The following is a 27,780-nucleotide window of genomic DNA, read 5'->3' on the forward strand; positions in this document are numbered from 1 at the left end:
CTTTCATTTCCACAGCCAGCTCCTTTATAGGTCCCTGGTTCCCCGCCAAGGCCTCGAGGCTTTGGCAGCTCTGGAGCACAAAGACATGGCCAGGGGCCCTGACAACACGAGGAGGTGGGCAACCCTGGTGGCGCTGGCCGCCCTGGGCACAGCTGTGACAGCAACCACCAACCCCGGCGTCGTGGCCAGGATCACCCAGAAGGGCCTGGACTACGGTAATCAGATGCCTTTCTTCCTACCTCTCCCATCTCTGAGGGGCATTTATTGAGCACTTGCTGTGTGCAGCCCTTTAAATCCAAGGCATGGCATGCTCACAGCTTTTTAAAGCAGGCCCTCTCACCTGTCTCACATCTTCAGAAACCGAGGCGAGGCGAGTTGCCCTAGATCACAAGGTTGGGAAGTGGCAGCGCTGGGACTGGAGTGCGGGGCCTGGAGGACTCCAGGTCCAGGACTCAGGCCCCTGAGGGCCCTCACAGTCCCTTCCTTCCCTCTATCCCAAGCCCAACTCGGGCTTTCGGGCCCTTTACTGCCTTCCAAAGCTGGTTCTCAGCCCTGCTATTTGCTTCGAAGTTGCTGGCTCAGCTTTGAGCGTGGGCAGAGCTCAGGCTGTGAGGAGGCTGAGCAGGGAGCAGGGGAAGCGTGGGGAGGGCCCTTCTTAATGGTCTCCCTCAGGGCAGCCACACTACCCATCTGGGTGACCCAGAGAGGGTCCCTCAGACCACTCATCCAGGCCCAGGCAGAGGAGAAAGGGACAGGAAGCAGCCCCTGCTGACCTGCTCAGATCTGTGCCAGGCACTGTGCTAGGAGCTTTGAACGCACGATCTCGTTTCATTGTCATTTCAACCCCGGGCAGGACACGCTGTTACTAGCAACATTTACAGGTGAGCAAACTGAAACTTGGAGAAGGTACTGCGTAGGCCAGAGGGCAGGCTGGATTTGAGCTCTGGTCTGATGTCCCAGCGTGGGGTTGTTCGATGCTGCCTCCCAGTGGCAGAAAGCTGAACTGCAGAACAATTAAGGGCTAGCCTGTCCCAGAGAAATCCCACAGAGAAGGGAGAGCCTCATCTGCTGGTGTACTACTGGGGTCATCAGGACAGGACTCAGGGGGACCTGGTGTACCATCCCCGAATTCCTACTCCAGCCCAGGCAGGACACCCCTGAATACCAAGAGGGCAGACAGAAAACCACATGAGCTAGGAGAAAGGAGTATGGCCCTGCTCTGAATACAGGGCTAGGGTGGCCCTGGAGCCTTCCCCGGGAGCAGAGACTTGGGCTCAGCCTTCAAGCCCAGAAGTCTTCATATTCTGTCACAGCAGCCTCAGTCTCCCCTTCTACTCACACCGCATAGGGCAACCACAATGGGATTTCTGAAATGCAGCCAATCTGCTCATGTCCCCTTCCTTACTTACACTATTCAGTGATTCCCTCAGGCCCTCGGAAGATGTCCGCATTCCTTGGCATAGCATTTGAGATCCTTCGAAACCTGGTCCCTGCTAACTCACAGATCCCAGCCATCCCACATTTTCTTTCCTCTCCAGGCAGTGCCGATATATGAATTGCTTACTTTTGAATTCCCAGAAGGCTTATCTCAAGTCATAGGTTCTAGGCCTAGATTCAGATCCTGCCCCCATCACTCGTCAGCTGTGTGGCCACTTTTGTGAATCTCCGCTTCCTCATCTGAGAATTGGGGTTGGTAATGGACTTACTTCCTACGATTGTTCAAATTCACTAACGTAATCTAGTAACTGAACAGAGCCCAGAACAGTGGCTGGCACACAGTAAGAGCTTAAAAAATGTTTATTGTTGTCGTTGTCGTTGTTGTTGTTGTTGTTGTTATTACTTCCTAATTGGCTCTTAGAAAACACAAAGCCTAGGATCCTTCATTTTACTAGTTACTCCTTCTCAGGTAATGTGTGCCTTTTAGATGGTTATTCGATGCTGTTAGCCATGTGATAACTGATAGTAGAATTCCTGACATTGGGACAGTTACTCATTTATTCATTCAAGAAATATTAAGTGCATTATAATATTAAGAGCCAGTCACTGTGGTAAATGTAGGAAACATTTATTTACATTAGTAAGTAGAACGGACATTACCACTGACCTTCAGGGGCAGGAAGAGATATTAGTCAAGAAGTCACATGGATAAATGCACAGTTACAAACAGTACTGGGAGCTCCAAAGGAGATGCCCACACTATCAGAAGAATGATAATAAGGGGCTTGCTCTCATCTGCTGGGTCAGAGAAAGTTCCTCGAGGAAGTGATGGTCAAGCTGACTAGAAGTCGACCATGTGAAGATGGGAGGAAGGGTTTCGTAGGCAGCAAGAATGGCATGTACAAAAGTCCTGTGGCGAGAGAGTCCAAAAGCCAGAGAGATGGAGCACCTATGAGGACACAGCACAGAGCTAGGCACAGAGTAGGTATTCAATAAATACTCATAGGATTCAGGACTGGGTGTTTGGAGGGCAGTGATATTTTAGACTAGGGGTTGGCAAACTACAGCCCACAGGCTAAATCTGGTATAGCCTATGAAATAAGAATGACTTTTACATTTTTAAATAGTTGAAAAAAGTTTTTTAAAAAAGATCTGACAACATGTGAAAAGTATATGAAATTCAAATTTCAGTGTTCATAAATAAAGTTTTATTGGAACATAGCCACACCCATTCATTTACATTCTGTCTATGGTTGTTTGGGGGCAATAACATTAGACTTGAATGGTTGTGACAGAGACAGTATAACTGATGGAGCTGAAATATTTACCATCTGGCCCCTTTACAGAAAACCTCAGCTTTAGATCTCTTCGACCTCACTGTCCTTGTAATGGACAGGGGCGAGGGCCCAGAGCCTGCCCTGACCTGCCAGCTCAGGCTCCTGGGCTGCATCTGTGACCATTGCTCCCTGCTCTTTCCCCTCAGCCTGCCAGCAGGGAGTGGCCATGCTGCAGAAAGAGCTGGAGAAGATCGAGATCCCCTCTTTCTCAGGAAGCTTTAAGATCAAGCATTTGGGGAAAGGTGACTATAGCTTCTACAGGTGAGGCCTGTCTAGCTCAATCCTCAGTATGCAGGACCTTGTAGTGTTCTGGAGACACCAGGGCCTAGAATCGCAGAGCCACAAACTCCTAAACTCAGAGAGGTTAGGATCCCAAAGCTAGTTTTCACACCATCCCAAGGAGATACAATCTCCCAAGCCGAGTGTGGAGGAAACCATGAAAACTGTCTTTCAGGCATTCACCATGATTCCTGGAGGGGATGTCATCACCCCCAAAACCCTGTGCCAGGCCCATGTATCAATTAGGATTTGGGGGAGGAAGGTTCAAGGACAGAAAACCTAATCTGAAACCACCTAAGCCAGAATTTATTGGCTCACATAACTGAGATGTCCCTGAAATAGTCTGGCTTCAGGTTCAGCTTGAGTTAGGCTCAAATGCCACTGGACCCTGTTTCTCTCTGCCACCTCTCAGTATCACTTCCCTTGAGGAGATCTAATTCTCATGGAAGGTATCAGCACCTTCTCCAAGCAAAAACCCTAAGATTCACCCTGATTGGTCCATCTTAGGTTATGTACGCACTCCCGAACCAATCACTGTGGCCAGAGGAATAGAATATGCTAAATAGCTGATGCCCAAGTCATAAGCTCCACCCCTTGAAGATGGAAGTGAAGTTAACTTTCTTTGGAGTAACATGGAATATATGTGGGAAGGGAGTTCCTTCAAAGTTAGATGGCAGTTCTATTACCATACGAAGCGGGTGTGGGCGCTGGGCAGAAAATTCATAAATGTCCTATAGAGAATTTTATATACCAATTCACTCAGCAAATATTTTTGAGCACCTACTATGTGTCAGACACAGTAGGTTTTGCCACGGTAGTGAAAAAAGACAGACACATTATGCCCCTTTACAAAATTTGTAGTCAACGGGTTAATATTTGTTATCTTCATTGATAGTCATACACTCTGCAAGACAGAAATTATTGTGCCAATTTTACAAATGAGGAAACTGAGGCTCAGGATGATTAAGTGACATGCCCAGGGTCACACAACAATAAAATGAAGAGCAGGATTAAAATGCAGACTTGTCTGACTTCAAAGCTTAGCCACTCTGCCCAATCCCACAGAGTTCCCAAGACTGCTCTCATAGCTTCTGGGTTGTCCTGGAATGTATGGGGTGAAGGGCTGAGGTAGGCGAGGGGTGAGTCTACATTAACTATTGACTGAGTCCTTGTATGGGTTCCCAGGAGGCTAATTGAACATTTTTTTCTTTGCAGCATGGTTATCCATAGCATCGAGCTTTCCAGTTCCCAGATAAGACTATTGCCCAATGAGGGTCTTGAGCTCTCCGTGACAAATGCCAATGTCAAGATCAGTGGAAAATGGAAGGCACGAAAGAATTTCATGTGTGTTTCCAAGCTTGGGTTTGTTGAGTGTATGGGTAAGCTCTTGGTGGTACTAGAAGGGATGAGAGCCAGGATCTCAGGAATGCCCAATTTTTGCCTTGTTCATAACCACTTGTCCCCACGGGGTTCCTGGGGCTGTTTTTCATGTAAGAAGGTTCAATATAACCCTTGGCTAATAGCTGAACATTTGTCCTCGTCTCGATGAAGGACACTGGCAAGGCTGATTTCATGCCATGTGGCTTAGGATGAAAGGCTAACTGAGACCTTCAATTTATACCTTTATCAGTTAGCTATTGCTGTGTAACAAGCATCTCAAACTCAGTGACTTAAAACAGGTCATATATTATCATTTACGTATCTCTGTGTTGACTGGGATTCCCTGATCTAGGTTGGGCTCAGCTGTGCTCCACCTGTGTCTCCTCCTCCTCTCTGGATCAGTGGGCTACCCAGAGCATGTTCTTAATGATATCAGGGGAGCCAAAAGGGCAACCAAAAACATGCAGATGCCCTTAAGGTCTAAACTCAGAACTAGCCCACGGTCACATCTACTGATATGCCATTGGCCGAAGCAAGTTACATGGCTAAGCCAAAAGTTAAGAGCATGGAATTGCACCAACCCCCACCCCCGCCACCAACATAGGCAACAGTGAGCATAGGGATGCACAGAGGAGTGAAAAATTGGGGCAAATCATCCAAACCACAACTCTGAAACAAAATACTGGGCTCTCACCACAGTGATCCTGTCTGCTAATGGTAGTGGCCTCGGACTGACCAGTCACTTTAGCAAATTCTGTTTTGTGGGGAATCCAGGGAAAAAATGGAAGAGAAGACGCTTTGGTGGGGAGAGGGTTGTGAATCTTCTCTCCCTTACAAAGACCCCCAGGTCTGTCCATTCTCTATGACAAGAATTGCTTAACTCTTTACTTGGGCCCTTTTGCATCTCACTTCACTTACTGATCATAAAAAAGTAACAAGACTTCATTACATTATATAAGCGTTGACAAACGACATTCATGTCCACTGTCTTATCTAAAATATTTCATCTCCGAGGGAGGAGTTATTCACCCCATTTAACGAACAAGAGCATTCATTAATTAAAGTCATTGGCCCGAAACACCCAGCTTTTTAGTGGCAATACTGGTGTCTCACTTCTGATCCGGGGTCTGGGTAAGGAAACTGAAGCTCAGAGAAGTTAAGAAACGCTCCCAAAGCCACACAGCATGGGCAGAGGCTGAGGCAGTGGGTAAAAGCAGGGTTCTGTCAGGTGGACCTGGCTCTTTCACTCAGCTGCTGTGTGACCTTGGGCAAGCAGCCTCCCTCTCTGAACTCCATTTCTGCACCTGGAGTGGGAATAATGGCAAAACTACCTTCTAGCATTGAAGTGAATTTCGAATGGCAGTGGAGAAGAAAGTGCTTGCTTCAACTCTTTCCTCTTTGTCTCCTTTCAGCAAAACCAAAGGCAACTTTTACCTGAGCGTGGAGGGTATCTCTATTTCAGCTGATCTGAAGCTGAGCTGCGACCCCACCTCTGGCCACTCCACCATCACCTGCACCAGCTGCAGTAACCAGATTGACAGTATCCGCATACACATCTCAGGCAGCAGCCTGGGGTATGTATGACTTCCTGGGACTGCGGATGGGAGGACGGACATCAAGGAGAACTGTCCTAATCATCCCCATGTTCAGAAAACATGCACTGAGTGCCACCTCCATGCCAGGCCTTGTGCAGAGACCTCGGGTATAGGGGAGGGACAAGGGTCCACAGATGGAGTGGACGCCGTCCCTAACTTGAAGGGTCACTTGTTCATTCAACATGCATTCAGCAAACTTTACTGAGCACTGACTATATGCCCCAGGCTCTGGGCTAAACACTATATTTGCACTAAGTTTTACAATCCTCACCATAAAGCTATAGGCATTCATCCATTCATCCAGTCAACAAACATCAACTAAGAATCTGTTATGCACCAGGCTTGTGCAACGTGCTAGGGAAACGGCAGTGGCCAATAACAATTTAGAAATAGCTAACAGCTATTGGAGGCTTACGGTGCACCCTGTTTTAAGCATGTGCCTTATCCCATTCAATCCACACAATGACTATGAGGTTAGTTTACTATTACCCATTTTATATAATAATGGCAAACCAAGACACGGAAAGAATAGGAAATAACCTAGCGAGTACTGGGAGGGATTCAGCCCAGGAATATCTGGCCCCAGATTATTAGCCACACAGTCCCTATTCTCTTGCAGCTTCCAGCCCAGTGAGGAAGACAAACATTAATCAAATCATTGCATCAATGAGTGGCTCACAAAGCATTTCAAAAGGATATAAGAACTAAGAAAAAGAGGCACAGAGTGCTGCGAACACATAGAACAGGAAGATCTGAACTAGCCTGGGAGCTGGCCAGTTCTTCCTTTGTGAAAAGACATTTGAGTTAAGATGAAAAGAATAAGTAGGAGTTAATTAGATAGGTGTTGGGGTTGGGGGTGTTTTCAGCAGAGGGAACAGCATGTGCAAAGGCCCTGTAGTGGGAGGAGGCACGGCACACAAGAGGATATGGCAGAGCAGTGTGGCTGACCTGCAGAGAGGAAAGGGAGTAGTGAGAAATGAGGCTGAGAGCGGGCAGGAGCCCAGCTGTGCCCCTATTGAAGAAAGAACCTCCTATACAGGTAACTGCACACAGAGGGAGAGGTGTCTGATGGGGCGTGTGCAGTTGCAGCCCAGGGACAAGGGTGCCTAGGTCTATTTGGAATAGGAAGGACGGCTTCCCAGATGAGGCAGCCTACCGAGTACAGCTCAGGGACACCTGGGAAGCCTCATACCTGTCCCCACATGTCAATCTCCAGGTGGCTGATCCAACTCTTCCACAAAAAAATCGAGTCTTCGCTGCGAGACACCATGAACAGCAAGGTAGGAGGGGCTCAGGTTCTCCTCCCTGGTCAGAGCGGGTGGGGCCCTCCCCACCCACACACCTCATGCATCACTGGACACTTCTGCTCTCGCCCAGGCCTCTCCAGCAGTCCTTATGGCCCTTTGAAATGACGAGTCCGGATCTAAAATTCGGCCATGTCTATTTTTCTGTGGAGTCCAGTGAGAGACTAAGAAAGGGTCACATCACAACCCAGTAACCCCCGCCTCCCGCCCATGTCCACTTAGACTACTTCTCTCCCCTCAAGATTCCTGCCTTCAGAGAAACCAGCATCCTTTCCTTTAACCCTCTCTTCCCCATCCCCACCCCACCCTGAACCCCATCTGTGGTGCTCCCCACACAGAAAACATGCGATTAATGAAGCTGCTAGACTGGCGTGTGGCCAAACAATTTCCCGAGGCTGGAACTGGCCAGTGCTCTAACCCAGCCTTCACCCTAACCTGCCGCCCCCCACGCCAGCCAACTTCTTCAGTGGCGAAAAGGGGCCATTCATTGGGCTGGGTTTCCACCATCAACTTCTAGAAATCCCGTGGGCCTGTCTTGCAAGCCAAGTGAGCTTGGCCTTTCTCTAGAGGGCAGTGGGGAGGTTCTAGGCAAGGGGGTGACCTGGCTAGGTTTGTGCTTTAGAACAATTTCTCTGGCTGCTGTGAAATGGCTAGAAGGGCCAAGAGTGGGGGCAGCGCTCTTGGGGAGACTGAGGAGGCTGTGAAGTCTTTTAGATGGGAGACGCTGGGTTTCTCAGTCAAAGGCATCAACAATGTGGGCGGGGAGACATCAAACAAATGAGATCGTTTATCTGAAGGCACATTGTCAAAAAAAATTTTTTTTTAATCAATGCGCGGTTGTCAAAATGCATAACAGTGGATTATAGAATAGCTATTAGAGTCAGAATCTCTAGATTTTCATTCCGGCTCTAAGGATTAAATAGCCATGTAATCGTGAAACAAATTACTTGACCTTTCTGAACTTTACTTCCATCATCTGTAAAATGGGGACATTAATACCTTCTTCACCAAGCTATTGTAAGGATTGCTGCTATCCTTAGCATGCTCGCCCACTGGCCTGGCAGACCCATAGTTCAACTATCTTTGTAATTAAGTAATAATCGGAGGGGAGTGTTAGCTCATATTTAACATTCGGAACTATTAAAACAAGTAATTTCTTGATAATACCTTAAGAGTGGCCTCTCAATAGCAGCCTACCTAAAAAGTGATAATGCTGCTGCTTCTGGCGAAGATGATGATGATGGTGGTGGTGGGGAAGATGATAGTGGAGAAGATGATGCAGTGAAGATGGTGCTGGTGACCGTGATGGTGGTGGAGACGAGGAGGAGCAGAATGACCTGCATAGGCTGAGTGCTTACAGTGGGCTTGGCACTCTGTTAAGAACTCTTTACAAGGGTTCTAGAGTTTAATCCACACAAAATCCTTACAAGAGGGGTGTTACGGTTATCCCCATTTCACAGATGAGTAAACTGAGACACAGAGAGGGGAAGTGACAGTGCCAGGATGCCAACCAGGCCACCCCACCTCAGAGGCGAAGCTCTTAAGCATAACAAGATGTTGTTTAGAAACGAGTACTGGCTGGAACGAATGAACTGACAGGTGGATGAAAGAATGAATGAGGTGACCGGGTTGTCCACGGTGCTAGGAAGGGCCCGAAATGGGGAGGAGTGAGCTGAGGAGTGGACTCCCAAGGAAACCAGGGTGAAGGGTGGGTATCTGAGGGAAGGAAGAGCCTGCTTGAGTCTGTGTCAGGTATGTATGTGGGGAGTCTGATGGGATGGAGCATGGGAAGTGGGGGCCAGCAGCAGGAAGCCAGGATCCAGGCTGTGATGTGATTTTCTGTGTTTTGGAGCCATCTGGTGGCTCATGAGTGAGTGGCATTGGCGGCCAGCAGCAGAGGGACAGGCAGCCCAAGAGTCCAGCTGGCCCCAGCTGCCAGATGTGCTGCCCCTTGCACCTTTGGGCCACTTGGAGAAGAGGTACAGGCTCCTTAGAGAATAGCATTCTAAGCCCTCTTAGGACATGGGTGCATGTGGCAGGGTGCATGTGGAGTCTTATGAGATAGAAACACACTCCAGGAAAACAAAGGTTCTCCTTCCTTCATTCCTTTCTTCTTCCCTTCGTCCCCCAGATGAAATAACTTGATTGACAGAGGGGAAGGAGGAAGTGTGGAAGGTGCCCTCTGGGCAGATGAGGGGCAGCCCTGAGCGGGAGTAAGAAACTGAGAGGTTTGGTTGGGATGAGTTGGCCTTGGGGGCCTGTGGCTGGGAGGCAGGTGGTTCCTCAGGCTGGCGCTCAGGGGAAAAGTGTGGGCTGCACGCCCAGTTCTGTGTGCTGGCCGTGTGGCAGGAGCAAGGAGGAGGTGACTTTCTTGGGTCTACTTCAGGCAGGTGCTGAAACAAAGATTCAGGTGCAAGAAGTTTATTAGGAGGCCAACCTAGGCAGCGCAGCGAGGGGCGTGGGGGGAGCAGGGACAGGAGCATTACTGAGTGGGCTACTGCTGCGGGCAACTGGGACTCGGTCCTGTGGATGATTCTCGGAGGAACCGTGGGACACATGCCTCAGAACTGCTCCCAGAGGGTGAGGAAGCTGGGAAATTTATCCACCAACCCTCACCCCTTTTTGGTTGGGGCTGTTACTGGCAGCTTTAATGCCTCGGCACTTGGGAGCAAGGACCAGGGAGCAGGGAAGGTCCTCAGGCAGACAGAGTTGCCAGGTGTGTGGAGACCTGTTCACATCAGGTGCAGGTGACCTGCAGATGGACCATAGCAGGGGCCATGGGTGCATGTGGCAGGGCTCTGGGAGAGCATGTGGGTGCAAGCAGCAGGGAACCCGGAAGGAAGCCCCAAGGAGCTCTGATCCTCAAGAGGGAAGAGCAGCTCATCCGGGTGACCAGGGAAGAGTTGGTGAAGGGACAGGCAGAGGGGACAGTCCTTGGTCCCAGGACTCTAGAAAGAGAATTTCTAAGAGACAGTGATCCACCATGCCAAGGGCCGCCAGCAGTCAGAAAAGGCAAAGACTGGAGAGACTCAGTTGGATTAATGATGCGAAAGTCACTTGAGACTTGGGCTGAGCCACATGGTAAAGGTGGGAACTTATCTGGCCACTCTGCCTCCAGCCCCCATGCCTTCACGTTAGGGAAGCCTGTGATATTAATCCTGTTTTCCAGCTATCGGTTCAAAACAAATAGCTCTAAATATAGTATCATAAAGCAATTACCACTTTATAATGCTTATGCGTTCCGTGGATCAGGAAATCAACAGGCACGGTAGGGCTGGCTTAGCTTGTCTCTACTCCATGATGTCTGGGTCTCATCTGGGAAGACCTGAAGCTCGAGGCTGGAACCACCCCATCCATGATGCCTGGACTGGAAAGACTTGAAGGCTCCACTCAGGTGCAATTACCCGTGGCCTCACCATGGAGCTGGGGCTTCTCACAGCATGTCAGTAGGTTCCCAGAGGGAGTGACCAGAGAGGCAGCATTTCAAGACCAAAATAGAAGCTGCACAACCTTTCGTGACCTCATCTTTGAAGTTATACAATTTCACTTCTGCTGCAAGTGACCATGCCCTCCCAGATTCTAAGGGAGAGTACACAGACTCCGGGTGTGGCCAGGCCATATTCCAGAAGAGCAAGTGGAATGGAAAATATAACCTCCCGCATTCCATTTTACAGATGAGAAAATAGAGGCCTAGAGAAGTGGAGTCACTTCCTCAGTGGCAAAATCAGCAGGGGACCCAAGTCTTCTTAGACCTGTGCTTGTTCCCCTGTGGGTCATGTGAGGGGCAGGAAGCTCCTCTGGCCACGCTCAGCCAAGGTGACAGTGCCCACCCAGACTTGAGCAGAGGGCCCGCCTCCTGCTCCCAGAAGCACAGACAGAAGGCCAACCACTGATCACCTCCTGCTGGTTTTTCACTTCATTTCACAAAGGATCTGAGACAGTAAAAGCAAACCAAGAAACACAAACAAACAAAACCCTCGCATTAAATAGAAAACATAAATACCCATTAGGAAAGTTTCATACTACGGCAGGAAATAAAGTGCAGACATGTAGGTCATCCAGTCATATATAATTAGTATTTCCAGGCTACCTGTTGGACTCTGAGCTTCCTGGTGGCCAAAAAGAAAAGGGAAACTTGATTAGTTTCATGATTTTCGAAGAAACATTCCAGGAAATCAAAACGTGTTTAGATCATTATTCCCCAAGGACATTTTCCGCTATGGGAAGCCCTCACTGATCACTTCTTTCGTTCTTCCCAGATCTGCGAGGTAGTGACCAGTTCTGTGTCCTCCAAGCTGGAACCTTATTTCCAGACACTGACAAGTGAGTTCTGGGCAGGGCTGAGGAAGTTGGTATGAAGGGGTTTGGGGAAGGGAAACAGAGAGAGTGTGATGGATGGAGCCAGAAATTTTCCCACATGGGCTTGGGCCTGGGTGGGAATGGATAGAACAGATTATTTTCAAATGGCAGTTGGCATTGGATATCTATTGGCCCAGGTCCTTTTGGCAGGTCCAGACATGAGGCAGAAAAGCAGCTCACACCTGCTCATTCCCCTATCCCTGTAGAGGCCATAAAACCAAATACCCCCAGCTCTCTGAGGCCAGACATACATACTGACCTCAGATTTGAGGCCGGTCATTTCACCTCCCTGGGCCTCAGTTTCCATATCTGTAAAATGGGGACAATTCTCTTTAACCTCAAGGGCTTGGTAAACTGCGAAGAGCTATAGTGAGTGAGGGAGGGCCCCTCTGGCCTAGTGCTCACCATGGGCCATGCACCCAGCAGAATTGTCTCCTCTCAGCTTTCCTATTTTACCACGAGGAAACCGAGGCTCAGAAAGGAGCTGTGACTTGCCCAAGATCACAAAGCCAGTCAGAAGCAGAAGCAGGATCCAAATTCAGGTTTCCTTACTCCAGAGTCTGCGCCCCAAACTGCTACTTCGACTTCCTCTCTGGAAAGCCTGGCACGGCATGCACATAGTCCATGCCCATTGACAATGCATTGCCTTCTACCGGGCACCACCCACTCTCTCCAGGGGCAGAGCCCATCCTGGGGATGTTCAATGCCATTGCAGTGTCTAAAGTTCAACTTCATCAGGCAGGAAAAAGATATTGGTTTGAGTCTCAGCTCCGTCGCTCACCAGATGTGCCATCTTGGACAAGTTGCCATTTATGAGCCTCTAACATGGGAAGGAGGGGCTATTTAATTCTCATTGATTACTGCTGGGAAACAGAGAAACCATTCAGACCCGAGCCAGCCTGGGCTCAGCCTGGGATATTATCACTGCTCATATCAATGCCTTCTGGCTCTCAAGGCCCTACCATGTACAAGGCATTAGGCATACACCTTCTCATTCGCTTCTCCAGAACCAGTGAGCCACCAGTATTACCCCATTTTACAAATAACAAAAAGCGGCTCAGAGAAGCAAAGGACATGTCCAAGGTCATACAGAGTCTGATTCAAGCCCAGTTCTCTCTGCTCCTTGACCTTGTATTTCAGCCTCATCTAGGAGCTATTGGAAGAAGGGAGGAAGAGGATGTCTGTGAGTGTGGGATGTGGGTTCATTTTCCTTTAAAGGGAGCTCAGGGTGGGCTCTCTAGAGGCGATGTGAATGGAACTAGCACTGCAGTTTTTGATTCAACTTTAGGGGGTGCTGACCCTGCATCCCAGGCCCCAAAGACGCTGCCATGGGGAGCCAGCTCATAGTCCATCTTCTTCCCCTCTAGTGACAGCCAAGATAGATAATGTGGCTGGGATCGATTATTCACTGTTGTCACCTCCGACAGTCACAGCTGAGACCTTGGATGTGCAGCTGAAGGTGAGACTTACTCTTGAGAATCATATACCCTTGCTCCAGGGGTTCCCCATCATCATCTGAAACAAATCTTACAGTGATTCCACCCCCTTCCTTTCTGTCCTCAACCATTCCCCCACTCCACTCTCTGCATCTTCTGCTCCAGTCACCCTGGCCTCCCTGCCATTCCTGAAATGCACTTTGCCTACCCTCTCCTCAGGCCCTTTGCACTTGTTGCTCCTTCTGCCCAGAAGGCTCTCGCCCAGATATCCACATAAACTCTCACTGCCTTCCTTCAAGTCTTTGCTCAAATATCCTCTTCCTAGAGATGACTTCTCAGATCATTGCTCCTGAAACAGCTCCCTTTTCTTCCCCCATATCCTGCTTTATTTTTCTCAGCAGCACTTATTACTAACATACACACACACGCGCACACACACGCACACACGCACGCACGCACGCACGCGCAGTCACAAGTCTATCTCCCTCACGAGGATGAAAGAGAAGGGCCTATGACTGCTTTGTTCTTTATTGTATGTCCAGCACCTAGAACTGTGCTTGGCGTATAGTAGGTGCTCAATAAATATTTATTGGCTGGATGGAAGGATAGATGGATGGAGTTTCATTTTATGCCCCTTCCTCCTCACTCACCACCCTCCAACCAGATACACTGGACTGGTACTTTCTCAACACATCACAGTTGTTCCCTCATCAGGAACCTTGTCATATCCAGTCCCTCTGCCTGAACTCCCCTCCCCGCTCTACCCGCTGGCTTCTTACACTCCAGGTGGTTCTGTGCTAAACGTTACTCTCAGGCAGCCTTCCCCGACCATCCCAGCTGGAGTAGGTCCCCCTTCCTGAATTCTTTCTGGGTGTACCTCATTCAGGCTCTCCACAGTTGGTGATTATCTTGCTGTTTACTGTTTACTCGTTTGTTCTAAAACACATTTGTTAACAAAAAAGAAAAAGAAAAGAAAATTTAGAAATTACAGAGGAGCAGAGAAATAAACAAATAGGAAGGAAGAAAGAGAAAGATTATCTAAATACTACAACTCAGAGGTATGCACTACTGACATACAAGTTAGATTCCTCCAACCCTCCAGTAGTTGTCTATGCCAAGACCCAGGAACACACACACACACACACACACACACACACACACACACACACACACACACGATACAGAAACAAATACACATAAAAATCACATACAGACATAGAAATAAATATACACATTTTTACATGAGTGATGTTAGACATATTGTTTTACAACTTTTTAAAAGCAGAACAGTGAATTGGGCTCATCTTTCCAGGATGCCCTCCTGTAGCCCTTAAACTGGCTCTTGGGTCTTTCAGTGATGTGGTGACATTTGGGCTCTTTCCATTTTTTCCCCACAAACATAACCAGAGCTGCTGTGAACATTCTGGTAGGTAGATCCCTGCCCATCTTAGACTATTTTCTACAAGTGAAATTATTGGACCAAATAGTATGCTTTTTAAAAAAAAAATCTAACTAAATATAGTCAATAATATTATAATAACTATGTATGGTGGCAAATGGGTACTAAACTTATGGGGAGATCACTTCGTAAATTATATAAATGTCTAACCACTATGCTGTACACCTGAGACTAATATAAAATAATATCGAATGTCAAAAAAATAAAGAGGAAAAAAAAGAAAAATCTAAGTAATATAACAGAATAAAGGATTTAAAGGATACATACTTATCCCCAAGGAATGAGAGATGAGAGGGTCCTGTTCCCCACCCCTGCCCTATTCCCCTCCCCCTCTCCCAACCCCCTCCCCAAGTCTCCTACTCAAAAGTAATGACTGTCAGCCCTGGGCAGGGGTGGGAGGTTAGCCCTCCAGTTTCCAGGTTCTAGGCATTCGAATACTCAATCACAAAAACCCATCTAGGTTTTCCTGAAGATCTGTTCCCCTGAATGGATCCACACCATTCTTCCACTTGCTTTTCTCACCGAACGACATGTCTTAGCAATGAACCCTGGTTGGTACATATGTCCATCTTATTATTTTTAAGAGTCGCCTGGAATTCTATAATGTAGGTGTCATGGTTGTTAATTTTCAGCGATGAAATGATTCAGAGGTACAGCGACTATTACACACTCTCACGAAATCACCACCCAGATTTAAGAAACGGTACCATTTTGTCATATTTGCCTCTGATATTTTGGGAAATGAAATGTCATGGAAACAAATCGTTCAGGCCCCCTTGGGCCCCCTCTCCTAACCAGCTCATCCCACCCCCCTGGGGAAATCACACTGATGACACCAGTGTGCGTCCTTCATGTCTGTGTTTTATACTTTTACTCCATACCTTTGTGTGTCAATAATTCTTATGCAGTGTGTTTTATAGGCCTCTAAATTTTACATAAATGGTATCCTACCACATGTATCCATCTACAATTTGCTTGTTTATAACTCCGTGTTATTTTTTTTAGCTAAATAAATGATCTGCTTTTGTAGCATGTTGCCAAATTGCCCTTCAGAAAACTATAAACATATATTCTCCAGCAGCATATAAACGCTCACCAAAAACTGGATAGCATAGATTTAAATGACATATACAACACAAAAGTTTACTTCTCTTTTTAAAATCATTGCTAATTTGATAGATTAAAAAAAACACACAGAGCCTGTTGTTCTTTTAGTAGAATTTCTGTGCTTCCTGGCAAGGTTGAGGCACAGCCAATACAATGGATGGGACTGTGCTCCCGGACCCTGGAGGCCGGGGTGCAATTCCAGTTTGCCACTTACCCCTGAGTAACCTGGTGCAACTCACTTCACCCAAGAGGCATGTGATGCTACTGCTGGTTTCTGGCCATGGCTTCCTGCTCTGTGAACGTGTGGTTGGTACCCACAGCCGGTTTTTTTCCCATCGAGTTATGATTCCTGAAGGATGCCAGTCTCACTCTGTCGCCTCCATCCTCAGGGGGAGATTTTCAGTCTGGCCCACCGCAGCCCCCCTCCCTTTGCCCCGCCGGCACTGGCCTTTCCCACCGACCACGACCTCATGGTGTACCTGGGCATCTCCGACTACTTCTTCAACACGGCCGGGCTCGTGTACCAACAGTCTGGAGTCCTGAACCTGACCCTCAAGGATGACATGGTGAGGCCGGGCCGGGGTTGGTGTGGAAAGAGGACTCAGAATGCAGCAGACAGTCTGGTTTGGGGGAGATCAAGGTCTGGAATCTAGAGGCAGCCGGACCCGAGTTCGAATACCAGCCCCCTCTTTTGCAGCTGGGTCACTTGCTACAGATTTGGCCAGTGACTCAACCTCTCAGAACCTCACTTTCCTTACCTATAAAATACCAAGAACAATAGCTTCCTCTCAAGGGGGTAATGAAGATTAAATGAGATATAAACACATGAAAAGCACTCAGCACAGGCTTAGCAGGTAGGAAGTACTTGATGTGTAGTACAAGTACAGCTAACATTGAATGAGTTATGAGCTTGCTGTACGCCAGGCTCTATAATCCAGTCTTAGCATCATATTGCCATTATCATCATCACTGTCATTGTCTCAGTCTGTATGTTTGTGGCCGAGTCCTGCTCTGGGCCTCAGTTTTCCCATGTGTAAAATGAGGAGATGACCATCCTCTCCAGAGTCTAGATGCAACCAGATCCCAACCCAGTCACCAACCACGTGGGGTTCCTCCGATGCTGCTCCTGGAAGAGATGCAGATTCTCCCTCTCTGTAGGGCCACCAAAGGGGTGCTGAGCCCCACCTGTGCCCTGCGGAAGTAAACAAAGGCCACTCATTGAGAACTCTTCAGAGTAAGGGGGTCAGCCACCATCATTTGCATTTGGTAGACTCAAAGGTAGGCAAAGGGGTGGGAAAACTTTATAGTGAGAAAAAGAGAGGGCTTCAGGTGTGTGCTTAGGGAGATTGTTGACTTGGAGAAGGTGGATGTGGGCTAATAGAAGCTGGGCATCCTATGTGATTGATTTAGGTGTATATCTGGCTTTTTTGAGGGCAAAAAAATTGGGAAGCTGGTAGTCACTGACCAGTACTGACTGTTTTGGGTTGATTGCTGCAGAAGGTGTGGGTCAGCATTCCATTGTCATATGTGGTCTGGCCATTGTCTATTTATATATTTAGTCTCTCACTCCTCGTATGGTATTTGCTCACCCCCAGTTTATAACAAAATCCCCCAGAATTCCCTTCTCTTTTTCCCTTGCTACAGATTCCAAAGGAATCTGAATTCCGACTGACGACCAAATTCTTTGGAACTCTCATACCCCAGGTAAGAAAAGGCCTGTTCCCTTTTATAAAGTCAGCTCATGAGGTGGTCTGGGGGTGTTAGGAGGACAGGGCTCTGCTGAGTGGCCTGATGAGAGCCCCACTCCAGATCCAGAGGCAGTCCAGCCTGAGAGAGTGGCAGTAGCTTTGTGCAGCCCATCCCCGAAACAGAGAAATGCTCCCAGCAGTCAGGTGCCCAGGTGTGCGGGTGGATGCTGGGGCTCATCCATTCAACAAATATTTATTTAGTGCCCACCATGTGCCAGGGGCATCCAGCAAAACAAACCATATCCCTGCCCTCTTGGAGTTCCCATCCAGTGGAGAGAGAAACTTATTATTCAGGCACTCAAAACAATACAAAAGGAAATGCAAACTGTGATAAGTGAAGCCAAAAGGTTGATGAGATCACTTTAGACAGGGTGACCAAGGAAAGCCTCTGTTTCAATCTGTTCAGGCTGTCGTAATCAAATGCCACAGACTGCGTGGCTTAAACAATAGAAAGTTATTTCTCACAGTTCTGGAGGCTGAGAAGTCCCAGATGAAGGTGGCAGCAGATTCAGTTTTCGAGGAGGGCTCTTTGCCTGGCTGGTAGATAGCCACCTTCTTGCTGTGTCCTCAGATGACCTTTCCTGTGAGCACCTACGGAGAGAGTGAGCTTTCTGGTGTCTCTTCTTATAAGGAAGCTATTGAATCAGGGCCCCACCCTGATGACCTTATTGAATCTTAATTGCTTCCTTAGAGCCCCATCTCTAAATACAGCCACAATGGGGGTTAGGGCTTCAATATATGAATTGGCCAGGGGCGGGGGGGGGGGGGGGGGGGGGGGTTGACATTCAGTCCTTAACAGCCTCTCCAGTGGTAACACTCAGAAATTTTTGTACAGGAGGTACTGGTGTGGAGGAAGTGTGACTTATAAGCTTAATTTGCATAACGATCACATTATTTTTACTCAGACTGTGAGTGAGTTTACTTGGGGGAGGACTGGAGGCCAGCAGAGATGGAGTGTCACCAAAGCCCTCCTCATTCCCCCTTGAAGTCACCACTGCTTTCTGAGGAGGTGACATTTGAACTCAAACCTGAGAAAAAGGAAAGAATCAGGCTAGGGAAGAATAGAGGGACAAGCACTCAGGGAAAGGAAGCAGAAAGTGCAAAGGGTCTTGGGAAGACAACATGTCATATTTGAGGAGCAGGAATCCCACGTGGCTGGCATTGGAGGCATGTTGGGTGAGGTTGGCAGGGTACCAGTTACCAGATCGTGCAGTCTTTAGGATTCAGTCAAAAAGCAATGAGAAGACATTGGAGGTGTTTATTTGGGCCAGGACAAAGTAGGATTTAGAAACATTTAAATAAAATTGCTCCTTTTGTTGGTTGCCCCACTGGGGACTGCAGGTGGCCACAATGTTCCCCGACATGAAGGTGCAGCTCCTCCTGTGGGTCTCCTCCCCACCGCGCCTCACCATATCCCCTGCTGGCCTTGCCCTCATCCCTGTCCTGGAGACGCAGGCCTTTGCTGTCCTCCCAAACTCCTCCTTGGCCCCGCTCTTCCTGCTTGACATGGTAAGCTGTTCCCGAGTGTGGGCAAACGGGGGGGCCCTGGTCCGGGCCAAGAGCCCTGCTCTCAGAGTCAGGGAGACCAGCGTGAATCCTGTCCAGATTCAAATCTGGACTGTGTGGCTGCAGAACCTGAGACTGGAGCCAACATACTAACTGCTTCGGGCTCCTACAGGCATTCGTTTATTCAATTATTCGTTCCGGCGTTGACTTGAAATATGTGTATTGTTCCTGATTCATTCGCTCTTGTCTTTGGTCATTTCGTTATGTATTTGTGTATTGTTCATGTATTAATTTATTTATTCAATTATTACTTCATTCAATTATTCATTAGATTGCTAACTTGAAATATGCTATACCTTTTCTGGTTCATACATGCATCATTATTTATGTATTCATTTACTTATATCTTTGTTCTACTGAGCGTTCATTTGTATACTTACTTGTTCATTTATTCATCATTTATTCATCCACACATATCTTTGTTTATTCCTTCATTTGTGTGTTTAATCCTTCACTTATTCAAGTTCTTATTCCATTGTTGATTTGTGCATTCATTCGATCACTCCACGAATATTTGCTGGCATCCACACTGGCCGCTGGGAGTGAGTGTCAGACTCTCTCTCCGCCAGGAGGTACTCACAGACCTCAGGCAGTTCTGCCCAGTCTCAAGATGAGGACCATTTTATCTACTTTGCAGATTTAATAGTTTTTGGGTGTTGCCCAAGGTCACACAGACAGTGGGCAGGAAAGCTGAGGTGCGAACCTCAGTTTTCTGACTCAAATATTTGTTGAATGAATAAATTAATGAATGGCTGTAAGAATAGGGCTGGCCTGGACTCCACCCCCATGGTCTGGCTTACATAAGCCTCAGGAGTAGGCTGAGAACTCTGACATGGTCTCAGAAGCCTGGGAGAAAAAGGTACTTGGTCGACAGTCCAGGATTCATCAACAAACATAAAGCAAAGGAAGAGGCCCTTCCTCTTTGGGTTCTGTGGGTCTGACCTGGCCGTATTGGCTCCTCTGCTGGCCTTTCTGAAGCTGACCCTTCTGGTCTTGGAGGACTTCCAGAGCCCCCAAGCCCTGGGTCAGGATTTTACCTCCTGGGCTGTTGCTTTGCAGAGCACGAACATTTCTGTGGAAGTTGGCACCAGGTCCAATAGGCTTGTTGGAGAGCTCAGCTTGGACAAGTAAGTGGGCCTGTGGGGACGGGAGGAGGGGGCTTCCCATCTGTTCTGGTGTCCATAGGCTAGCAATGACCTTACGATGTCATCTTTGCTTTCCTGCGTCATTGCTTTCCTGCTCACCCATCACATTTAAGCTTCAAACAGTGCAGATGGCACAATATCCCCATTCTGCAGACAGTGAAATGAACGTTTAGAGATGAAGTGACTTGCCCAAGACCACACATTGTAGGGTGACCAACCATCTCAGTTTGCCTGGAGTTTCCCAGTTTTGGCACTGAAAGCCCCACATCCCAGGACACCCCTCAGTCCTGAGCCCACTTATGGCTGGACAGTGCAGGCTGATGATCCACTCCACATTGAACCACAGCAGCCCCCAGCCACCTCACGTCCCCAGCCTTCCTTGGCACTTGGAAAACCCACGTGAACTTCTTTGTCTCCACCCTTGGGATTTCATCAGTCCTCCCCCTGCTGGGAGATTCTGTGATCCATGTGCCTGGCTTTGAATCCCGGCAGCAGAGGTCATGGTTAGGAGTGTGGGCTCCGACGTTGAGGCCTGAATTTGAAGAAAACTCACCTTGGCAAGCACCAAACTCTCCAAACTTCAGTGTCCCTGGCTGTGAAATAAGCCTAATATTTGTTCTTTGCTAACAGCATCGTCATGAGGATAAAATGAGGTATTATTATGTGCTGAAGTGTTTGGAATACTGCAAGGGATGAAATAAATGCTCAGTAAGCAAGAGGGAAAGACAAAGAGAGACACACAGAAAAAGAGAAATGCAGAAATGGAGGGAGAGAGAAGAAAAAGAGAGACACAGAGACAGACAGACACTCAGAGACACATACACACAAAGGAAAGGAGGAAGGGGAGAGACGCAGAGCAAGAGAGACAGACAGACAGACAGACACGTTAAGAGGGAGCCTCTCAGAGAAAGACAGAAAAACACAAAAGGAAGAAAGAAGGAGAGATAGAGAGAAGGTGACACACAAAGAAAAAGAGAGAGGGAAACCCTCGGAGAGAGTAGATGTGATGACCCCAACATTTAGACCCGGCCTCTGCCTCTGAATCACGTTCACACTGTTTAACTCGAGTCTTGACCCACGTTCCTGCCCATATCTGCCTTCTTCCTGGCACAGAACCGTCCTTAACCTTGAGATCAGCTCCTGAGGTTTACATGCTGCTCATTTCCAGGGGCATCATTCTGACAAGTGTTACTGCTTTGGAAACATGTGGATTTAATTTTCCTTGAAACACCTGTGGGCCTCTCACGTAGAGGAGCCGGAGAGGATACAGCTGGATTATGGCTGAGCACAGACTTTCTGAAGTATGCAGGGGTAGGGGTTGAGAATCCATAGGGCAGGAGTCCTAGGGCTCCCAACTGTTGGAGAACAAGAGTGAGTTTTGCGAGTTTTCGAGTTTTGTAGGGTATTGGATACAACAAGAGTTTGGGCACCAGGGAGACCTGTTTGAAATCTTACTTTGCTAATTATTACCTGTGTGACCTTGGGCAGATTGCTTGACCTCTCTGAGTGTCAGTATTCTTATCTATAAAATGGGAGTGTGATGGCCCTTGCCTCTTGGAGTGTTATAGGAATTCACTGGGGAAAGTACTCAATATAGCGAATGATAGGGGTTCAATAAAATGCTATGTATTACCCTCTTTCTCTGAGATCACTGTTAAAATGCCACACAGGCTATAAAGAAGGGATAGTTTATTGGCTCAGATAATTGAAAAGTCTAAGGATTTCAGGCAAGAGTGGATCCAGATGCTTAAATAAAGTCCTTGTGACTGACTCTCTCCATCTCTTGGTTCTACTATTCCCTATGCTGGCTTCATTTCCTAGCAGGCTGTCACTAAGTGGTGGCAAAAAACGGTTACCGGCAGCTCCCTAATTTTCCTGGAGGAAAGAGAACACCTCAGTCCTAGTACTTCCAGTAGAGGTGCTGGGACCAACTCTCATTGAGCCAGCATGGGTCACAGGTCCATCCCTGAAGCAATCTCTGTGGCAAGGGAGGTGGACTCTGCCCTTCGGCCAGCCCACCCCAGAGCCCAGCACTAACCATGCGGAGAGCGAGTGACTTCTCCAGAGGAAAAATCGGGAAACTGTGACGAGAGGAGGGGGAATGGATACTGGGTGGAAAAACGAGACGACATCCAGTAGAGCAAGCCCCTTCTCCCCAGTAACTGGACCCTCATATGGGTCATGCACATGGTGGTCTCAGCCTCCCCCACCCCTTCTTACAGGCTGCTCCTAGAACTGAAGCACTCGGACATCGGCCCCTTCTCGGTGAGTCTGAGGCCTTTGGTGGCTCCTTCCTTCCCCTGACCTTGAGATAACTGTCTTGAGGGCTGCTCAAGCTCATGGCATCATTTAAGGAGGCCACTGGTTCATTTGCATATTATTTGCATGTGAAGTGATGATGGGAAGAGCTTTGTGGGCAGAGAGAGCTGAGCTAGAATCACTTTTCCATGTTTACTCACATCACTGTGGGGTTTGGGCAAGTCATTTCCCCTTTTGGAACCTCAGCCCTTCCCCACAAAGAAGGAATAATCCTTTCCACTCAAGTTAGTATGGTGAGGTTTAAATGGGATTAAACGTGCACAAGCTAGTATGGAAAATCTGCTCCACAAGTATTTGTTGAATGAACAGTGAATTAGTTTACTGAGCACCTACTAGGTGGCAGGCATTACCCCAAGTGTGGGGATATGTTTGTGAAGAAGACAGGCAAGTGACCCCATGTAGAGCCTTATATCATGGTGGAGAAACAGACAATAAGAAAAGAAGATCATTTCAGGCCAGATCCATACTATAAAAACAAAACGGGGGTGAGGTAGAAAGTGACGAGGAAGTTTGAAGATTATATGGTGTGACCAGGGAAAGCCTCTCTAAGGAGGTGATATTTGGGCCAAGGGAGCCAGCAAGAAGATCTGCTGTAGGCAAAGGGAATAGCAGGGGCAAAGGCCCTGGGGCTGGTTTCACCCCCAACCTTTTAGGCTAGAATAGATTTGGTTTGAAGGGCAGTGAGAAGTGATGAACTGTTTCACGCAGGAAGTGACATGAGCTGATTTATGTATACCTTTATGAAAGATGTCCCCAGCTGGGGTTAGAAAAATGGATTACAGGGGACAAGAGTTAGAACATGTGGAGAGGCATCTGTATTTGTCCATCTAAATGGAGAGGCAGATGTGTTTGTCCATCTAAGAGATGATGGGGCTGGGACTAAGCCAGGGAGGAAGAAGAAGATGGTGGATTGGGGACATACAGTACTTTTGAAGTAGGATTAGACAGAACTTGGTGAGATATTTGATATGTTCGCGAGGGAAGTGGCAATGAAGAATGACGCCTAGATTGTCGGCTTGAACAGCTGGGTAAATGACAAAGTCACTTACTGAGATGGAAATGGGCAGATAGAAGAGAGAGGAACAGGTATCTTGACAGACCAGGTAGATGATTCCGCTACCTGGAATCACTGACCATCATTAAGTAGACTCACCCCTGCCTCCCCTGCCCAACGAGGGCACTGGTGGTGAGTGGCCCACTCAGTAGCAGCTTAAATGCTCTTCAACAGCTATCCTCAATGAGCACCAACCTTGTAACTTACACTGGAAGTCAGAGTCTCCCAGGGGCCTCTTGTTGAACCCCGGAGAACATTTCCTTGGACCTCTGAAATACCCCCTCCAAGATCTCCCCCAAGTGGGTGCCTTGTAAGCCACCCAACCCCAAAATCAGACTGTCCCAATGTCCCCTCCAAATCTGATAGAAATGCAGCCAGCCATTTCCAGCCAATGAGATTGCAACAAACAGACAGACTCAAAGCAATCTCACTGTAATTTCACAGATTTCCTGATGATAAGCCTCTCCTAGTAACTTGACTCAGTGTGTAACTAACTTCTGCTTCTACAGAAAATAAAAATTTTAAGTTCCTAGATTCATGGGAAGAAGGGCACCACATTTGATGAGCCCAGAGAATTATAGCATGGGGAAGGAAACTCTATTGTTCTGGGAACAAAAATGTACATATTTACAAGTCGTAAATGTCGCCACTACAGGCAATCCTCTTGAGGGTGTTATATTATTGTTGAATTTTTTTTGTCATTGCAAAAGCAAAACATATACATTATAGAAGGATCAGACCCTGCAAAACAAAATATTTCCTATTTTCACCACTTCGTTAATAATTTGGAGTCTCTATCCTTCCTGACCTTTTGCTATGCATATTTGATAACAAAATGGAATTACATAGTTTCTACAGCCTGTTTTTCCATACTCAAAAATAGATTATGACTATCTCTGTAATGATAAATATATTTCTACATTGTTATTCAAAACCGTTGCATAGTATTTCCTAGTATCAAAGTGCCACCATGTCCTGCAGACGATTTCCCAAGATTTGGACATTTAAATACTCTCTGCTGACCTTCTTTATTTCTGCCTTATACCTTACAGTTCAGAATTTGCTTTGTATCTGGAAATTTTAGGGCAAAAGAGATCATTTCTGTGACCTTGATCTCGCTGCAGGGTTTCATGTCATCACCTGGGTCCACCTCTCAATGGTTTTCCAGCTGTGAGGTTGCCCTGCACGGGAGGGAGGGTGACAGAAGATCGTGGATGCCTCAGTGCCCTGACATGGGTCCCATCTCTCTTCTGATTTCCAGGTGGAATTGCTACAGACCATCATGAACTACATGGTGCCCACTGCTGTGCTTCCCAAGATTAATGGTAAGGAGCTTTGGAGAAACAATTGATTTTTAGTCCTAGGGGAATTGGTGGGGTTAATTCCTAGAGCTATTTAATGCCTGGTCCCAGTTGTGGGGGCTAAGGGGTGGTCACCTCAAATGAACCTTAAATTGCATCTGATGCAGAAAAGGAATGGAAAAAAGGCACCCCACCCAGGTGGAGGTCCTACTACATGCCCATCTAATCCTTATGATAGCCCCATGAGATGGGGGATTATTACTATCTCCAGTGTTCATGGGAGGAGATCGGAGAAGTTAAGGGACTTATTCCAGGTCACAGAGCAGGTGGACCTCAGTCTTTTCTCAGCTCTGGGAGGAAAGCCAAGGAAGAAGGGGCTCGGCTAAGGGCTTATGCTCACCACGCTTGTAAAGGCCCTAGGCAGGCCTGTTCATAACCTTGGCAGGGTCAGGGGCAACCGTACACATAGAGGCCCACATAACGTGTGACTAGAATATTTAATGATAAATTAATCTTAACGAAGGTAGCTTCATAATCACCTAGGAGACCAGGTTTGAATTAAGGATTCTCTAGAGTTCTGGTTCAAAGTGTGATGGTATAGGCAGAGCCTCCCCCGGCCACCACCCAGCTCCGGTTCCATCCTAAACACTGAGGGACTTCACGTGGACATGAGTAGACCCTCTAATCACATGTCCTCAGACTCTCCATACCCCTATGAGCAGCCTCCCCTGACTGTCACTCAGGCCTGTCGTCCACCAGCAGCACCATCCATCACCCTCAGGAGGGTGGTCATGGGCAAGACTCCTGCACAGGTCCTGGATGTGAGCTTGGGTGATGGGGCAGAAATGCCAGGGTCCCAGGTCCCTGGAGCATGATGGAGAACAGGGTGGGAGACTCTAGGGCAGCCTTCTTTGCCAATCCCTACCCAGAGCCAGGCACACCGGTTCAGGGAGGCCACTCGCCTGGCTCTCTCGGGCTCCCTTCTCCTCCCCTATCCTTACCTTTACCTCCATTGCAGAGAGGCTGCAGAAAGGCATTCCTCTCCCATTGCCTGGCCAGATGCAGCTCTTCAACCTAGAACTTCAGTCTCACCAGGTAAGTCTCAAAGCTCCCTTTTCACCAAATCTCCCACCACAACAGCAACCTGGTGCTCAAAGTTTTCTCTGTGCAAGCCCCATGTCGAGTGCTTTCTACCCTTAAAGCAACCCTGGAAGGTGGGTGCTCTTAATAAAAAGGGAAAGAAGACTAAACTCAGAAACGCCAAACAGCTATTGAATAAAGTTCAGGTCCAAAGCCATGTCCTTGCTTTTAACCACTGCCTGCATCATTCTCACACGATACTTGCTAAAAAATGAAACTCACGTGGTGGCCAGGGCCTCTTTCATAAGATAGCTGCATTTAAATACTGACACTTGTGTTGCGTGCCATCCTTGGCATCCAGAGTCATTCTAGGCCCGTGAGGTATAAAGCGTGGTCAGCATCTGGCAGATTTAGATGCCAGAATGGACAGCCTCCTCCTGCCTTTCCCCCAGCCTGACTTCCGACAGCATCGGACACTATTTACCTCATCTTTGGGAGCTTTCTTCCCTTAGTTGGGAAGCCCCCTGCCCTCACCCCCACTCCTCACCAGGCTTTTGCAGTCTCTTTTTCGCTGCTTCCTCTTTCTCCTTCCATCCCAAGGCGAGTTCTCCACGGTTCCTGCCCAGGCCTCTGCCCTTCCCCCACTACGGGCTTTCCCCAGGCACTTCCATCAACTCAGGCTTACCAGCCACCTTTGTGCCACCCAGTGACTCATTCAGCTGCACTTCCAGTTTCTGCCACCCTCCCGACTTGTGCATCTGCTGGCTTTCTTGGCACCTCCACCCCGGGGCCCCTTAAACCCAGCATATCCCAACGGAGCTGATCACTGTAACATAACCTTCAACCCCTGCTCCATTCCTTACCTTGGTCAAGGGCTTTCCTGATAACCTCGTGGCCCTCCTGGAAAACTCCTATCACCCAAATTCCTTGATCTCCCTCACTCCCAATGTCCAATCAACCCCCAGTTCCTTAGACCAGGGAACAAATGGAGCTAAGAGACTGTGGAATAATAGCTGAGAGAACAGAGGAAGCACATTCAACTACGTTCCCCGCCTTTAAGCAAGTTTATCCTTCCAGAAAAAAAAAAAAAAATGACCCCATGGCACGATTTAATTTCTTCATTTCCGAAAATTCTGAGTGAAGAGCACGAAGGAGCGAAGAGAAGTGGTTTTGCAGTCTTGACTGGAACGAGGTTCCCTTAAGCTGCCATGAGGCTAGGATGACAAATGAAGGCTTCCAGAGCTGCCTGGGAGTCTCCGCGTCTGAGAAGGAAGCAGCTGCCAGGGAAGCTGCTGACAGATTCACAGGCACTGGCGGCCACTGTTGTGCAGACTCCAGAGGGAGACCCCGAGTGCGCCCCGCTCACTCCTGCCTTTCTGTCAGCAGACAGGCCCAACTCTGCTCTCTCCTTTCCAACAGGCAGGGCCCCTGAGTTTCCTTCTAAAAACCCGGCAGCCCCACACTCACAACAAGCGTGCACTTCCAGCTGATGACAGTGTTCCCATCTCTCCCTAGGATTTCCTACTGTTTGGAGCGGATGTTCACTATGGCTGAAGTCTCCACGGGAGCTGGGGGTTGTCAGCCGCGCCAGGAGGTGATAGCTTGTTAGCATCCATTCCTGACGGGCCCGTGGGGCACAGGCCACTTTCTCCAGGCGTCCCTCTCTAGCTCTTGACCCAGACACCCTTGCAAACTTCTCTGAACTCAGGTTCGGAAATGATCTAAACATAGGGAGCCTTGTTCCTTGGAAAAGTGTGTGATATATATTTTAGGGATTATGAGCTTCTTTCAAAGGTTAAGCCTGCATGGACATTTTCTCCAGGGGTTGCATTTCAGTTATAACCACAATATTTCTCTTTGTACTTTGCAAAAAT

The 27,780-nt window shown here is 48.0% G+C and overlaps 1 protein-coding gene across 1 annotated transcript; it reads left to right on the top strand.

Moving 5' to 3' along the window:
- BPI (bactericidal/permeability-increasing protein) lies at nucleotides 1–27,780 on the top strand. The gene is made up of 15 exons (XM_011366598.2): nucleotides 1–215; nucleotides 2,921–3,035; nucleotides 4,269–4,397; nucleotides 5,846–6,007; nucleotides 7,245–7,308; nucleotides 11,592–11,655; nucleotides 13,059–13,150; nucleotides 16,083–16,259; nucleotides 17,338–17,397; nucleotides 18,783–18,950; nucleotides 20,067–20,134; nucleotides 22,375–22,417; nucleotides 24,787–24,850; nucleotides 25,845–25,921; nucleotides 27,422–27,780. The coding sequence occupies exons 1-15, from the start codon at nucleotides 86–88 to the stop codon at nucleotides 27,458–27,460; spliced, it is 1,452 nt and encodes a 483-aa protein (XP_011364900.1). The 5' UTR covers nucleotides 1–85; the 3' UTR covers nucleotides 27,461–27,780.

Source organism: Pteropus vampyrus, unplaced genomic scaffold (genome assembly GCF_000151845.1).
Source record: "Pteropus vampyrus isolate Shadow unplaced genomic scaffold, Pvam_2.0 Scaffold125, whole genome shotgun sequence".
Taxonomy (NCBI): domain Eukaryota; kingdom Metazoa; phylum Chordata; class Mammalia; order Chiroptera; family Pteropodidae; genus Pteropus; species Pteropus vampyrus.

Excerpts from the sequence above, each read along its gene's own strand:
- BPI (XM_011366598.2), top strand. The coding sequence starts at position 86 with ATGGCCAGGGGCCCTGACAACACGAGGAGGTGGGCAACCCTGGTGGCG. Across the intron at positions 216-2,920 it reads CCAGAAGGGCCTGGACTACG|CCTGCCAGCAGGGAGTGGCC; the intron begins GTAATCAGATGC and ends CTTTCCCCTCAG. Across the intron at positions 25,922-27,421 it reads TAGAACTTCAGTCTCACCAG|GATTTCCTACTGTTTGGAGC; the intron begins GTAAGTCTCAAA and ends ATCTCTCCCTAG.